Source organism: Microcebus murinus, chromosome 1 (assembly GCF_040939455.1).
Source record: "Microcebus murinus isolate Inina chromosome 1, M.murinus_Inina_mat1.0, whole genome shotgun sequence".
In the NCBI taxonomy this organism is placed as follows: Eukaryota; Metazoa; Chordata; class Mammalia; order Primates; family Cheirogaleidae; genus Microcebus; species Microcebus murinus.
The window spans coordinates 103,990,839-104,007,015 of record NC_134104.1 but is presented as its reverse complement, the minus strand read 5'-3'; the positions used below and the strand labels follow the sequence as shown (position 1 = coordinate 104,007,015).

Here is a 16,177-nt window from a genome sequence, read left to right as displayed (position 1 = left end):
AGAAGCAAAATAGTAATAATTGTATTTTTGACAGAGAAAGAATTTTAATTATATTTGGGTGAATCAAATATACATATATTATTGTGATGTAATATACACATCCTCATTAATTCAACTGTGAATTTCTCAATGCACTGCATATAGTATTCTGTAACAAGATCTAACAATATGTTGAGAAGAAATGATGCAAGTGAAAGTTGAAACCTTGAAAGTTGCCTTAATCAAACTCATATGCATGCAAATGTGAATCTTGTAAAAAAGAATATAAGATAGTAGAGCCAGGTGTATGCCTGTAGTCTCATAGTCCCAACTACTTGGGAGGCTGGGGTACCACTTGAGCCCAGGAGTTTAAGACCAGCCTAGGCAACATAGGGAAACCCTATCTTTTAAGAAAAAAAAAAGGTAAAAAATTAAGATAGTATCAATAGGTGCTATGAAACTTTGCATGGTACATATTAACTATGGTAATAAAATGAAAACAAAGACAAGAAGTGGGAAGATTTGGAATGTTGACAAACTGTGGTTGACTTCTATGTAGGGCCCCAGTTGCAAGCTCAGCTCTGTTGGCAGACCCAGGCACTCACTGGAGCCAAGGTCAGTGGCTCAGTGGCTCCATGTCTGGTCAGTCCTGCTCCTGGTGATCTGCCTCTGACCCCAGCTCTAGTAATCTGGTTTCTGCCTTGTCCCTTGGGGATCTCACTGCTGACTTATTCCCCACTTCTGGAAAGTGACATTCTGCTTTTCTTTCCTGTCTTCTGGGACTGAAATCTAGCTTAGCTCCTAACCTCATAATCTTTTGCCAGGCCCTGAGGAACTAAAGCTTCCCTAGGTCAGCACATACCATCCAACCATCCGCTGGTTATAGTTCCCTCCTCATAGCTGCTGGTGGGTCCCATCCCTGGGTGCCTTCTTCCCATTGCTTGTAGCTGGGAATGTCTTCTGTTGCTGCTCCCTTATAGCCTGTCTAAACCAGGATCTATTCTCACTGGACTGGTCAAACTACTTCTGCCTGAGCCCAGTTTATGTAAATGACAAACATTTTATATGGAAGAAAAATGTTTCTTCATTTACCAAGGAAGGAACAGCTTCACTAGTTTTGTATGCGGACACAGAAAGCCAAGGAGCCTGCTTTTCTCTCACCTATCAGCCACCGCACCTATTACTTTTAACAACTGGAGGGGGGGGGATCAGTTTGTTTTGTTTTATTTAATAAAAGAAAATCTAATTATGGGTGAAAAGTTCAATAATGTTCAGATCCTGCTTATATGATTTTTAAGTTAACAATAGAAGTCATTTTTTAAAATTCAAGGGTAGTAATGGGGGGGAAGGGGAACCAGTATCAAAATACTTTAAGATTTTGGTAAAGTACATGTGTACATTTTAGTTTATAAATAGCACATGGTGATAATTTACTACAAGAAGACTTAATTGAGAATAAAGGATCTTTTTGGGGTGCCCATTCTAGGCTGGTCATTGTGCTAGATGTGGGAATTGGAATCTTTGCCCTGGGTGGAAGTGTACTTAAAAGTGCCATTGCTTATAATTAGCTTGATATATACTTTGAGTTATTTCAGAAACTGTGCATGTCATACTGATCTGATAACTCACTGCATTGGTCTGAGGCTCCATCCCCTCACCTAACCATGTGGCCATTCATATTTGCCATGATGTGTGAACCTTACCAAAGGGGTCAGCTGGCAGCTTAACATCTGCAGACCGCAAGGACCCTTTCTGAATTCATGGAAAGTCCTTGCCCAAGCTTGGGCTTGTGAAAGCATAGGTCATCTTGGCAGGGCATGTGTTAAAGAGATGATTTAAAACTTTGTGACCAGCCATAATGACAGCTTGGAATAAAAGAAAAGCTGTTCCCCTGAGATAAAGAGGAATTCTAGGGCAAGGCTGCTGTTTCCTGCAAGCTCAGCAAGAGTGACTGATCAGATGATCAGACACCTCCCATTCACCAGACAGAGTGACAAAGGCCAGGCTTCTGCTTCCACCAGTGAGAGACAGGGAGGGCTTCTGGAGTGCTGAAGCCTTGAAACCTAGCTCTTCCTCCTCTATTCCTTTCTCAGAGGGTGTCCTGTCCCCCCCACCCCACACACACACACACACTCACAGAGAGCCACTCTGTATGCCAATCTTCTTTTGCTTGTCTCTTTTGTCAAGGTCGTTCCCCACTTTCTCTGCCTGGAACACAGTTCTGTGTACCTGACTCAAACATTTGTTGAATGATCAAAGGAGTGAATGAATCCATGAATGAAATGCTCTTCTCTCCTCTGCCTTTGACTAGCAGCTCCTTCTTCATTTTCAGAGCACCCCATACACTTCACCCGTAACTCATACCTCACTTGTTATTACTCGTCCAGTGTCTTGTTTTTGCCCACTAAAATGTAAGTTTTGACTGTTTCTATCTTACTCCTTATTCTATTTTCAGCCACTAGCAAGGCACATGGCACCTAGTAAGTTATTAATACATATTGGTTGAATAAATGAATATATTCTCAAGTTCCTTATCTTGAAGTTACAAAACCACTGTTGTCTATGCGTGGTGATTTGTCAGAGCACCTGATACACAAATATAGCAGCAAAGAAATTTCAGTCTGGCGTTGGCCTGCTTATGCAACTCAGATTTCTCAGTTCTGTATTTCTCTGTCAAGCCTCCTAGGTTTAGCCCCTTTCAGTCTGATCTATCTCTTTTGCTAACAGTAAAGTCAATTACTCTCTTCTCAGTTGCCTAATTTACCTTGCTAATTCCAGCCTCCTAAGCTAGAACTAGGTCAATGAAGAAACGGTTTCTGTATGTGTTTCTCTTTTCCCATTTATTTTCTTATTTTAGGGAGAATTTTCAACTAATTTCCTATTCAGGTAAGCATTTACAGCTGTCTAGGATGAAAGTGTCTACCAGACCGGTTTTTCTTTTCCAAAGGAGTTCTTTCTGAATTCCTCCCTTCTCATAACTCGTTTCTGCTCTCCTTTAATTAAACCCCTGTGCTCTTCTTCTCTTGGACGCCATTATTTAGCTAAGCATCGCTGTTCTTCAACAACCATTGTTCTCTAAGGCTCCTGGTTGCTTCATTCATAACATGTCAATTGAAATTCCTAGTCAGCTCATACATACAAGCATAAATTCATTTATGGAGGCACATTGCAAGTGACTCCTTACCTCTGGGTTGCCAATAAAGTAGGAGCTTTACTTGTCAACTGAACACTGGGTAAGTTGGGGAATTGAAAGAGACCTGAGCATAGCAAAACAGCCCTTCCTGTCTAGATACAGTTATAGTGTAGGAGATCCTGTGCATTATCAAAGATACAGTCGTGTTTAAGGTGAAAACCTGCAAGCTCTGTGAGGGCAGGGATTATATCTGTTTATTCATCGTGGCATATCTGGTTCCTAATAGTGTCAGACACAAAGAGGTACTCAATATTTGTAGAAATAAAATGAAAAATTTCGAAGTCTTCATGCTTCACAAGTAGAAAATCTTTTGGAGATTTAATATAATCCTTTGAGTCTTCTGTAATAGAAAATAGCTATTTACTCAGTAAAAAAATTAAACATGTGGAGCCAAACACTGTCTTGTGTCAACCAAATGCTTGGTTTATTAATAGGTACTAAATGCAACAGTGCTCTCCAGAGAAGAGCCTTTTCACAATTTGACTTCATTTTGGGTAACATTCTAGAAGCACCGTTGACCTAGCTTGTCCTCTTGCTTGTCTTTTTACAAGAGCCTTTTGACAATTTGACTTCATTTTAGGCAACATTCTAGAAGCACTGTTGACCTAGCTCGTCGTCCACTTCCTAACCAAAATTGATGCAAAGGCAGGATACTTTGAGTTACTGTCAGTAATTATATATTATTGAAGTCTGGTGGTCATTCTTGACCAACAACATGATCTAAAATACCAAAATGTTTAAACAGAAGGAACAAGGGTGTATAATCCCATTGCCTCCTCTTCAAAGACATGTGCCAGGGTCCAGGAAGCTTGAGACCTACCTAAAGACTTCTTGTAAGGGCACAATGTAGCCTTTTCATGGCCTTCTATGGCTTTAGTTAAAAAAGGAACACTATAGTTCATTGACATTATAATCAACAGCAGATCTGATAACTGATTTTAAGTGATATATTGTATTTAAATTACAAGTATAATCCCTAATAGCTTTTTGCCAGCAGAGAGTCTTTTAGGATTCAAAATGCAAATTGCACCTGAAAAAGAAAAATTATTTTTAGACTTAGTGCACTTTAACTTAACTGTAACAGAGTTACAGAGTTACGTGGCTGCTGCTGCTTCTTCTTCTTCTTTTTTTTTTTTGTATCAACAAGATATGTTTTGGTTTTGAATTTTGGAGGAAGCCCTACTGGAAAGTTATTACCAGTCCAGTCTTGGCAGTGAGCCATTTATTGAAATGAACTATGAGATAAGCCTGAAGAATTTCACTAATTTGAGGTGTGCCAACTAAAGATTATTACTGTGGGTCCATTAGACTTGAGATTTTTGTGATTATCTCAATAAATTCTAAAATCCAGGGCCAAATGAGAGGAAAAAAAATCATATAACTATACACACGTTATGGAGCAATTAAAATCTTAATTGAGTGTCAAGAAAAACAGTGGTTGCTGTATAACTTAATTTGGATTCTCTTCCTCTCTCTGTAGAGCTTCTAAAATTTCCTTAGTGTTATTTGGAGGTATTGCAGAATTATACTGTGGAAAAAGCATCAGCTTAAAATTAGACATAGGTTCATCTAAATTCATATTGGTGACCTGGGCTATGAAACCACCCTCTGCTTAGATTTCCTTAAAGTAGAGATAATATGTCCTACTTGATAAGGCATTTTTAAGGAAGTAAAATGATTAAAACCAAAGAGACAGTTTAGTATAGTAGTTAAGAGCCTGAGACTAGTAGTTAAGAGCCTGAGTAGTTAAGAGACTCTGGCCATCAGGCTACTTGAGTTCAGCTTTGCCCTTTACGAACTATGTGACCTTGGGCACAAATTATTTACCCTCAGTTTCTATATCTCTAAAATAGAGACAAAAATATAATTACCTTGTAGAGTTAAATGAAAACAAACATTAAAGAAAGCATTTAACACTTTTGTGCACATATAGTAGTAACGTTCATGGGGTGTTGGGCAGATGGGAGGCAGGAAGAGGGGATGGGCATATACACAGCTAATGGGTGCGGTGCACACTCTCTGGGGGTTGGACACCCTTGAAGCTCTGACTCGGGTGGGACAAAAGCAATATATGTAACCTAAACATTTGTAGCCCTGTAATATGCTGAAATAAAAAAATTTAAATTTTAAAAAATTCTTAAAAATTAAAAAAAAGAAAGCATTTAGAAAAATGCCAGCATGAAGTAGTGTTTGGTGTTTGACACATGTCAAACATTGGCTTCTAGTTGTTGTTGTTGTTGTTGTTGTCATTATTATATATAAGCATCTTTGGCTGAACCCAAATGAAAATCCTACAGTTTATAGTGCATGTGTCAATCTGATGGTGAGTATGTCTATAAATTTGATAGCAGATGAATTCTAGGCTGACTATTTATTATAAATGACATGTACCCATATGTGTGTGTGTACATACTTGTGTTGTACATATAAGGCCTATGCATTTAAAGTGAATTAGTCACATATATATGAAATATAGTTAAAAATGAATTACTCCTCGAACTATAACAGCAAAAGTAGATCTCCTTACTTGAGAGTGCAGCTGTACAGAGCAAATTCTCTATGCTTGGAAACTCCTCCCAGATCTACTTGCATAAATCCACAATTTCCGAATACTCGTATAGTGATGGCTTTTCTTGGTACCAACCAATTAGACAAGTATAAGACTTGACCTTGGCTTATCTGGAACTTAACCAGTGATTGACAGGGAATGTTTAAATTAAATGATAAACTAGTAGCCCAGGTTATACTCAGTACCTGGTAGCACCACTCCTCACCTTTCTTCAACCACGGCGTCACAAAAGCCATAGGGGACAGGGATTTTCATTTTAAAATGAAGAGTAAATTGTGGAGGCATCCAGAGTGTTTGTAATGAAAGCCATTTTGTTTTTATTGGCATTAGAGTCTCTGTGCTTGCTAATTTTTAGTCATTTTTCTCTTCAGGAATGGCCCCCCACATTCCAGTTTTCACACTGCTGCTGTTTGAATGGAGTCCTTTGTGACCTGTTGTGATTACATTGTATTTTCCCTGTGTTCTTTTGAAACGTTCTGACTTTGCCTTAATTTTGGTTGGGGGGATGGTGGGAGGAGGATGGCAGCAGGGCAGATGAGGTCAGCAGTACTCTCAGAATGTTGTCAAAGGAGATTTTTAAATTGTCAAAAATTACCTAGTAAGTAATATCAAGCTCAGTGTCTGCTAATAAAGTGAACATTTTTGACAGAAGATTGGGGCACAAATGGGTGTCCTGAGGTCTCCACGAAAGAACATTTGCTAGTGGGTACTCCAACATTTCTCTGACCTCCTCTGGACACTTCTAGAACAGTCATAAGTCAGACTAATTATAGTGACTTTAAGATACTGACATCAAAATATTGTGTGTTTAAGGTCTGGAAGCTGAGGGCTTAGGCCAGTTTGGAGAGAACAAGCTGAAAACAGTCTTGCTTGTGTCCCGTTCCCTAAACCTTACCTCAGTGCAGGGCAAGGATAGTCAATGAAGAAATTTTGCCATGGTGCCAGGGTGCCTATGTGGTGCATATGTTATAAATAGATGCTAACCTATTTAAAATGTGATGAATTATGAATTTATAGTGACCAAGAGTTTTTTAAATAGAGTAGTAATTGAGAAAGAATTTAATTTTGTTGCCTATTTTGTACATTTTCCTAGATGTTTCAAAAAGCCCCAAAGAAACATAAGTATAAAAGGACATAAGTACAGTCACTTCTTGTTATTTGTGGATTCCATATTGCTAATTCACCTACTCAGCAAAATTTATTAGTTACCACCAAATCACTACTCACTGCTTTTTCATAGTCATTTGTAGACACATGTAGATTGGTAACAATGTTTGCGTCTCCCTACATGCATGTATTCAGCTGGGGTCAAACATGAGGACTTTTTGCAGTCCATTTTGAGCCATGATTTTGCATTTTTGTGCTGTTTGATTTTATTATTTAAAATGGTCTGCGAGCATAGTGTGGAGGTGCTACCCCATGTTCCTAAGTGCAGGAAGGTTTGATGTGTCTTACAGAGAAAATACCCATGGTAGGTAAGCATTGTTCAGGCATGAGCTATCGTCTTGTTGCCGTGAATTCAATGTTAATGAATCAACAATATTTATTAGGTAAGTTGTCCTTAAACAGAAACACACATAAAACAAGGTTATGTGTTGATCATTGTGTGACCAGAAGGTCACAGGAGCCTAAGTTTGTGTTTCCCCTAGGGTCAATGGTTCAATATTCACTAATTCAGTATTAGTGGTGACTTAATAGAATAAAACTCCTGCAAATAGCAAGAATAAGACCTATTGTTTTATAATTCTCATGAATTCATTCACATGGGAAAGCCTCAATGAACTACTAAGTAGGAATCCTGGTCATCTGTGTATATAAAAAGCTTCTCAGGTGATACATGTGTTTGGTCAGAGTTGAAAAATAAAGCCCTAGAACATATTACTGAAATTTTTCACACTCCATAAACCCAGTGTGCCCTATAGATAGGTTAGACAGAAACTCTGCTACATGTTCACCTTGAGAAAATGCACTCCTGGATGTGCCTTTGAGCAGGTCCACCTGAGTGGCCTCCAAGCCTGTGTGCTTACTACACTGTAAAGAATTCATCTGTGGATCCTCCAAGTCCTGATACCGTACTTTCTCCTGCCTTTGCTCTGTTGGTCACTGGTGATAAGGCTAACACTGGAGAAGGAGGGAAGCTGTGGCTTCAGAGTGGCAGGAAGGAGAGGAAGTGCAGAACAGGGCAGGACTGGGGAAAGTAAAGGGTACTTGGGAAAGAGTGGGGAGGAAGGCCATGCAAGGCTGCGTCTCACCTGCCCTCTTCTCTGTGTCCAAAGCAGGGAGGGAAGAGAGTGAGCTCAGAGCCACATTTGCCTAAGTGCAGTCCTGGGGCACCATCATTTACTAGCTACTCGATCTTGGGGAAATTACTTAATCTCATACAACTGAAAAGTGGTGGAGCTCTGGGATCCAAAACAGGTCTGTCTGCCTTTAACACCCAAATTTTCCCAGCTAATACAGCATCTCCCAATCCAGACCCACACAATAGATCTTCGGTGATGAATACAGTAATTAATAATTTCCCAGATGATAGTTGAGCTTGTTTTTAAATTTCTGCAGTCAAATAAGTTGGGAGAATGTTACAAGGAGATTAGTTAGGGAAAAAAATGGTGTCATTTATTATCAGCTCGAAACATTCAGAAATGTCATTTGTAAGAAATAAGCTCATTATTAATAGAAGATTACTTTTCTTGTCTTTATGTGAGTATTTTCTTAAATTAAAAATAAACTTTTTTTCCTCATTACAAAAGCAATGCATGTTCATCTAATACAAATTGGAAAATAAAGATAAGCAAATAACACAAAATTAAACATACCCATAATCCCTCTACTCGAATTTAACTGCTGTAAATGCCCTAGTATATATCCTTCTAGACTTCCTGTGCTTTTCCAGAGGTTTTTAAAAACCACAGTATACTCTTTCTCACTATTTGAGGTCTGGTCAACAACATTCCATGTCAATACCTTTACTATATCATTTTTTATGTCTACTTATTAAGGTGAATAATTTTGTTTGATTTTAAGCCACATTTGTTTACTCAGATGTCAGAGGCCCACAGATAAGGAAACATCTGAAGAGCCCAGGTGTGGTTATGTGGAGAGGTTGAGTAATTCAAAACAAAGTACAAAACATAAAAACAATTACAACCCATTTGACAGTTGTACGTCTGTTTCCTACGGCCTCTACCCACAAGTCTACTGCTGACTTCAAAGAAAAGTCAGCACAGAGGAGGTCCGGAGGGTGAGGTGCAAAACGAGAATCAAACCCACGATAAGAGATTAAAGGAAGGTTGATCAAAGACCCAGCATAAAAGTGTTAGCCCATGACTTGCCTTGGCCCGTGGCCCCCAAATATTCATCAGAGCAGAGAGCTTTCTTTGAAGTGATTGGAAGCACCCATGCTCAGAATAGCTCTCTGGTCAAAGGGAAATTTAAAAAGTGGCCCCAGAAGGGTTAGCAAAGTTCCTCTGCACATCCCTCACAAATTGTCTCTTTGGTTTGTTGTGCAGATGTAAGTAGTTTACTATACTGGATACCAGGTGAGAAAATTTGAACTGGAGGAGGGGAAGGCTGATCTTTCTTCCTCTTGGGAGATGTGGGAAGTACAGTTGCATTCACAGGAGAATGTGCCCTCATCATCAGAGAACTGCAGCCACTGCCCATCCTTTTATTCAGTGTGCTTATGAGGGCATGTGGTATTTCCAAATAGGCAATAAGACTTGTTCATGGCTCTCCATGTTCATTCTACTTGTTCATTGTTCACCACTCTCCTGAGTAGAGTTTATTTTTCTGTGGTGTTATGACAGAATTCATACATTTCCCCAGAGAAAGGGAGAAAATAGAAGTGTTCCCCAAGTGGCAGTAGCCTTTACAGCATTCAGTTTAAATTTTTTAAGGTATTTTAAAAGAGAAGAGTTGCATACAATTTCTTAAAGTGTGTTCTTAGAACATCTGTAGTTAGCACTTCTTTTGGGCTCCAATTTTCTGGTTTTTCACTTTACATGATAATCGTAGTATTTAGGGTCTTTATCTTCACCCATCATCTTATATTTATGTCCTTCGAAATTCAAGGGAATTACTTTTTCTCACTACCACTTTTGGATGGGTTTCCTAATCTTTGCCTGAGGTTTTAAAGTTAGAGCATTCACTGCCAGTCTTGACGAAGCAGAGTATTAAGCTCCATGCGAGACTGGGAAATGCATTCCCCACTTTCTCAGAGCACAGTCCAGGTGACGAGGTGATGAATTTGTGTGAAAAAAAAATGAACATGAGGCAAGCTGATACAGGCTTTGTAAGGACATTCTTTCATGAAGGAGGAAGATTTGAACTAGGCTTTGAAAATGCCTAAAATTTCAAAGTGTGAAATAATACAAAAGAATATCTATTAGTAAGGGTTGCTGCTGGATAACATGGTTAAAGTTACAGAGCAAAAAGGTTTTTTTAAAGATGTAAGATGTCTCACAGCAGAAACTGAATACACGCATTTAACTGGGCATGTGGCTCACGTGAGAAAGTAGCAAGAGAGAAACTCTGTTAGCTATATTAGTGTTCGAATACACTGTGGAATTGGGATTTCATTATGAATGCAAAAGGACTGTTTTGAAAACATTGGAGTGAAAAATGACATACTGAAATGTTTTGAGAATGCTAATCTGCCTATGGAGTGCAGGATGCACCAGGATGGGGAGAGGCCTAGAGCCACAGCTCAGGGTAAAAGGCACAAATACAGCCTAAGAGAAAGAGGGCCTGAGGTGGAGTAGAAACAGTGGGATTGGAAAGGCTGGAATAGACTCTCAAGGTGGTGAACTGAGAACTGATCTGACCTTTGGGAATTGGAGAGAAAGATGTGCAGGAGGAGTGGGTAGGAGGACTCATAGATGATTCAGGCACAGGTAAACATAGTTGCACCCCTGTTACCCAGGTGCTAGGTGATGGGAATACAAAGAGATGAATGACATCAACAAATGGTTAGGTAGACAGAGTAAGTATCCACAATACTTAAAGTGGCCTCATCTAAGCATTAAAAATTGAGTGAGGGCCGGGCGCGGTGGCTCACGCCTGTAATCCTAGCACTCTGGGAGGCCGAGGCAGGCGGATTGCTCGAGGTTGGGAGTTCGAAACCAGCCTGAGCGAGACCCCGTCTCTACTAAAAATAGAAAGAAATTAATTGACCAACTAAAAAATATATATATACAAAAAATTAGCCGAGCATGGTGTCGCATGCCTGTAGTCCCAGCTACTTGGGAGGCTGAGGCAGGAGGATCGCTTGAGCCCAGGAGTTTGAGGTTGCTGTGAGCTAGGCTGACGCCACGGCACTCACTCTAGCCAGGGCAACAAAAGTGAGACTCTGTCTCAAAAAAAAAAAAAAAAAATTGAGTGAGGCAGTGAGCTCTCGAGAGTTCAGAGAAAGAAATATTCCTTGAAGTCTGGAGTCGTGGAAGCATCAGGAAGGAGATGGTACGGGAGGTGAACCTTGAATGATGGGTAGAATTGGGAAAAAGTCAGGGGTAGGAGTGTGGGAGTTAAAGCTATGGGGTGAGGAGGGCAGAAGCAAAGGCACAGGACTAGGAAAACACAAGGAGTGTTTGCAGCACGTTGAGCAGGCCCGTCTGGTTGAAAGAGAGTTTGCATAAAAACACCGAGAGGGGAAAAGGTGAGGGTAGAGACATGAGGAGTTCCGGTAAAGGTTTACAGGCCAAGTTAAAGAGTTTGTAGTTCAACCTGGGAAATGTCCAGCCAGAGACATTTTTGAGCAAGGTCATGATCACTACAAAAGGGTTTTGGGAAGTTTAATCTGTGAAAGATGCACAAAATATATCAAGGTGGCTTCTAGTCAAAAGGGAATGAAACTGTAAACTAGGTTGACAGTATTCATAAGATGAGGGGTATAGAAAAGAGGCAAAGGAATTGCCAATAAACCCCAGGGAAATGGAGAAATACAGAGTTTTTCCCAAGGTTTCAAACCTGGGAGGCTGTATAACAATTGCGCTATATACCGAAGCATAAAAATTGAGAGAAATGGTCTGGAGGCAGCTCCAAGAGTGTAGTATTAAAGAAATGGATTCAAGTGTATGTGCCCCAAAAGTGGCTAAAAGTGGGACATGCGGCGCAGCTGGTAAGCAGTTTACCATACCAAGTTGAAAAAATCCACACAGCACAGCAAGTGTTTGAAGTTTTTAATACGTTAATTAATTCATACAGTGAAGTATTTTCAAACGCTCGTTTGAAAGCTTATATTCTCTTGATACAGATGAATTCTCAATTGCTCTTTTGTTTTCATTGCAAAACAGTTCAATTTGTTTGAGACAGAAAGTGGGGAGGGTAGTAGCAGTGTTTTCTCTCTTCCAGGTGCAGACATTATGGGCATTGGGCCATATTCTCCTGTTTGGTGGTAATAAATCATATTTCAGACATTGTTCTATCAATTGAAGCACCTAGAAGAGTCAGTGTCTTGCACATTGTAAATATTCAGTATTGGTTGATTTGCATTTTCATCATAGTCCTCAAAGATAAAAGACTGGACCTGAGAAAAAACTAACAAGCTTACAGCCAATTTTATAATGACAGACTCTGTATAAGCAAATGCAAAGTGGATGTCAAATTTGAATTGCAAAAATTTTATAAGCAAGGTCCAAGAAGTAATAACTAGGCTTCAGATCCTTACTAAAATGATAAAAACCCATTAACGATCATCCATCCCTTGGAGTCTCAGAGACATCCAAAAGTCACAGCACTTTGAAGAGCAGAGTTGGCAACTAAAGTTATAAAGAATGACATGTTAACCCCAGGCTCAGGATGGCCAAGGCACAGTAGACCAATATTCTTTTCTCTTCTGAGATAAGAACTAGCAAGAAACTCAGATATTGGAGGGCCAGGAAGGGGGAAAGGTATGAGATGTAGGGTAGGAGGACCCAGACAGTGCCAAAAAGAACCAACTATAGTAAAATAAAAGAGGTTCATGTAGAGACAATGTTCATCATTCCACCTGATTTGACAGTATATAAGAAAGAAAAAGAAATATCCATCCAGTTGATGTGATGGAAAGAGGAAGCAACATGTCTCTTTTTCTCCTTCCAAACTACTTAAGAAATACACCCTTCATTTTATCTAGTCCTTTCCCTGCTCTTTCAGCTGCTCGACTGATCCAGAACATGGATGCCACCGCTGAGCCTTGTACAGACTTTTTCAAATATGCCTGCGGAGGCTGGTTGAAACGCAACATCATTCCTGAGACCAGCTCCCGTTACAGTAACTTTGACATTTTAAGAGATGAACTAGAAGTCGTTTTGAAAGGTTAGTAGAGATTGTATCTAATCAAGGATTTCTCTCTTAATATATCCATAGTTTAAAGGCACAACTGTTAGCCATTATAAGGAATATTGCAAAAGATTAAAATTGGTAATTCCTCCAGGTTTGTGGACCACCACTTAATCACCCCAAGCAAGGGTGGTAGATGCTGAAATGGATATGTGGGCATCGCTTAGCATTCCTGCTTTCAATTGTAGGGATGCAAATGAAAACTCTATCATTCTTAGAGATGTCAGTTGTATGCAATTTACAGGAGAAAAAAAATTGGCTTGCCACTAAAAATTATTTCTGCTGCCTCTGCACCCTAGCCCTTTGTTAAAGTAGCCATGTTACTGAAATTTCCTTTTCCAGCATAGGTATATTATTCTAAGACCCACCCTGGGAAGTTGAAAAAGTCTAAATGATGAGTCCCTACTGTTCTCCAATCCTATCCTCTGTTCTGTGCTCCTCTAGAAGTTACTTTGTAGAGAAGCAATTTTTGCCATTTTTTAACGTCCAAACAAGTAGAACAATTCATTTAATTCATTTGGAGCATGAACAGTACAATCATGCAAAGATAATTATTTTCCAGCCATCAAAGGACTATCCATATTACATTCTAAATTCCTCCGTATTATTTTTTGTTTCCTTTTTAATCTCAGGTTCAAGAAAAGTAACTATTTTCTGTGGCAGAGCAGTACATATTGCTGTTCACAAAATAAGATAATCTAGTCAAAAAGACTTTCATCAAAGTTGGCTAATGAAACTAACTCCTAGTTCTGTGCTAGGAATGTTGATCTGGTAGGGGTTTGTTTTTTCCTATAAGATTTTGGAATGGAAAAACAGTGAACATACTTCCAGAAAAGAGAAGTTTTTTACTGAACCTCATTTGCAAATGTTAATTACAGCATCAAATGAGCAATTATGTTGATGTGTTTTATTAAATGTCCTATTTCAGATGTCCTTCAAGAACCCAAAACTGAAGATATAGTAGCAGTGCAGAAAGCAAAAACATTGTACAGGTCTTGTGTAAATGAATGTAAGTGCACTTCATTTGATTTCACTAGGAATGTTTATATATTGGTGCCAAAATATGCATAGACTTCATATTGAATTTATTTTCATTGTTTTCAAAAGCTGCTATTGATAGTAGAGGCGGAACACCTCTACTCAAACTGTTACCAGATATATATGGGTGGCCAGTAGCGACAGAAAACTGGGAACAAAGATATGGTGAGGCAATTTTTTCTTTTTTAAAAAATTAATTTCCACATAAAATCTGTTACTTTATAGTATGGTTAATGAACTAAACTTTTTAAAGATATATTGCACCTTTCATTGCTTTAGGTCTTTCTTGGACAGCAGAGAAATCCATTGCACATCTAAATTCTAAATATGGGAAAAAAGTCCTTATTAATTTTTTTGTTGGTACTGATGATAAGAACTCTACGAACCATATAATTCACGTAAGTTTGTGTGGCAAATGGCCAAAGTTCTCTTTAAATTGTAATAAAACTTCCACATACATTGTTGTTATTGATATTTAAAAATAATGTATATTTTCATTTGAATTGCATAAATAAGGTAGTAATAAATGCATGCTCTGTCCCTGATACCTGGAGTCACAATTTTGAAAGTATTTTCTTAATGTTGTGTTTTAGACATTCACCTCTCAGTTCGCTTACCTCTGTTTTAGATATTCTTTGCTTCATAAAATAAATAATAGCAGAGGCAATTCAGAAAAAGTGCCTAATTTCTTTGTATATTTAATGAAAGGAACCTCCTTTGATTTATATAAGTAATGCAGGTCTGGAAACCAAAAATTCCCAATTGTTTATAAAAAGGACATAAAAAAGGGATTTGGAAATAATTTTGGTCCTCATTAAAGAATATTTGTACTTTTTTCTCAATCAAGATAAATAAAATGCCATTCTTTTTACATAACTTTATTAGATTTTTTAAAAATGTAAACCATTTATTTAAGTGTCACCCAAGACTAGATTAATGAGCATGTTTGGAATGGGCTAAAAATTTTATAGAGTTTTAATTTAGTCTCCTATAAAAGAAATCATAACAAAAGTTGCAGGTGACAGAATCATATTCATGTCACTATTAAATAAATCTTTATGGTCATTTTTATTAAAATCACAAAAGGGATTGAACACAACTCTCTCCAAACTATCGCTTTTCACTGATGACAAGATCCTGTATCTAGAAAACCCCAAAGACTCCACTAAGAGACTCTTGGAATTAATAAATAAATTCAGCAAAGTCTTAGGTTACAAAATCAGTGTACACAAATCAGTAGCATTTCTATATATCAATAACAGTCAAGCTGAGAGTCAAATGAAAGTCTCAATACCATTCACAATAGCCACAAAGAAAATAAAATACCTAGGAATATATTTACCCAAAAAGGTGAAAGATCTCTACAAGGAGAATTATGAAATACTGAGGAAAGAAATCACAGAGGACACAAACAAATGGAAAAACGTCTTGCTCATGGATCGGGAGAATCAACATTGTTAAAATGTCCATAGTATCCAAAGTGATTTACAGATTCAGTACAATCCCCATCAAAATACCAATGTCATATTTTTCAGGTCTAGAAAAATTAATTCTCTCCTACAGTGAACTCCTGTTCTCCCTTCCAAAATTCTCCCCTGGGGCCAAATGCTAGCATAATCACTTTGAAAATCAGGATCCTTGGGGAAGGATTAGGGCCCTTCATTTGAAGATACCTTCTGTCTCTTTCTATACCAGTGCTTTTGGTTATGTTTCTTTTGTATTGGCATAGGCTCTTCACTGCTGGTAGGATTCTCACTTTAACTCATAATTACCTATAAATACTTGGTTTTTCCCCACGTTTATGCTACCAGGCAGTGAATAAGAACCTATCTCACAAAGCTATGAGTATGTCCAGGTAGCTCTCACTTGGGTATCGAAGGGTTCCAGACACACTAGAGCAGAACTGAGTTTCCTCTTCCACACATCAAGCTGCTGTCTGGCTGTGCTGAAGTTCTGAGCAGAGCAGCTTTGGGGAGAACCAAGGAGGAGTCTTTACCATACCCCTGTGGTAAAGGATATTAAAAATGTTCTGGCAAGACTTACACTAGCTAAAAAGTTCTAGAGTTACCACAGATGTTTTC

At 38.6% G+C, this 16,177-nt stretch overlaps 1 protein-coding gene across 6 annotated transcripts in view; it reads left to right on the top strand.

The window, feature by feature from the left end:
- The window catches only part of MME (membrane metalloendopeptidase), a 129,536-nt gene that overhangs the window by 51,943 nt on the left and 61,416 nt on the right, over window positions 1-16,177 (top strand). For all 6 annotated transcript variants that reach the window (XM_012774378.3, XM_076004497.1, XM_012774372.3 and 3 more), the window contains 4 exons: window positions 12,873-13,034; window positions 13,987-14,067; window positions 14,166-14,261; window positions 14,376-14,494. In XM_012774378.3, coding sequence (XP_012629832.1) covers window positions 12,873-13,034; window positions 13,987-14,067; window positions 14,166-14,261; window positions 14,376-14,494 — 458 coding nt within the window. The remainder of the gene's footprint in view (window positions 1-12,872; window positions 13,035-13,986; window positions 14,068-14,165; window positions 14,262-14,375; window positions 14,495-16,177) is intronic.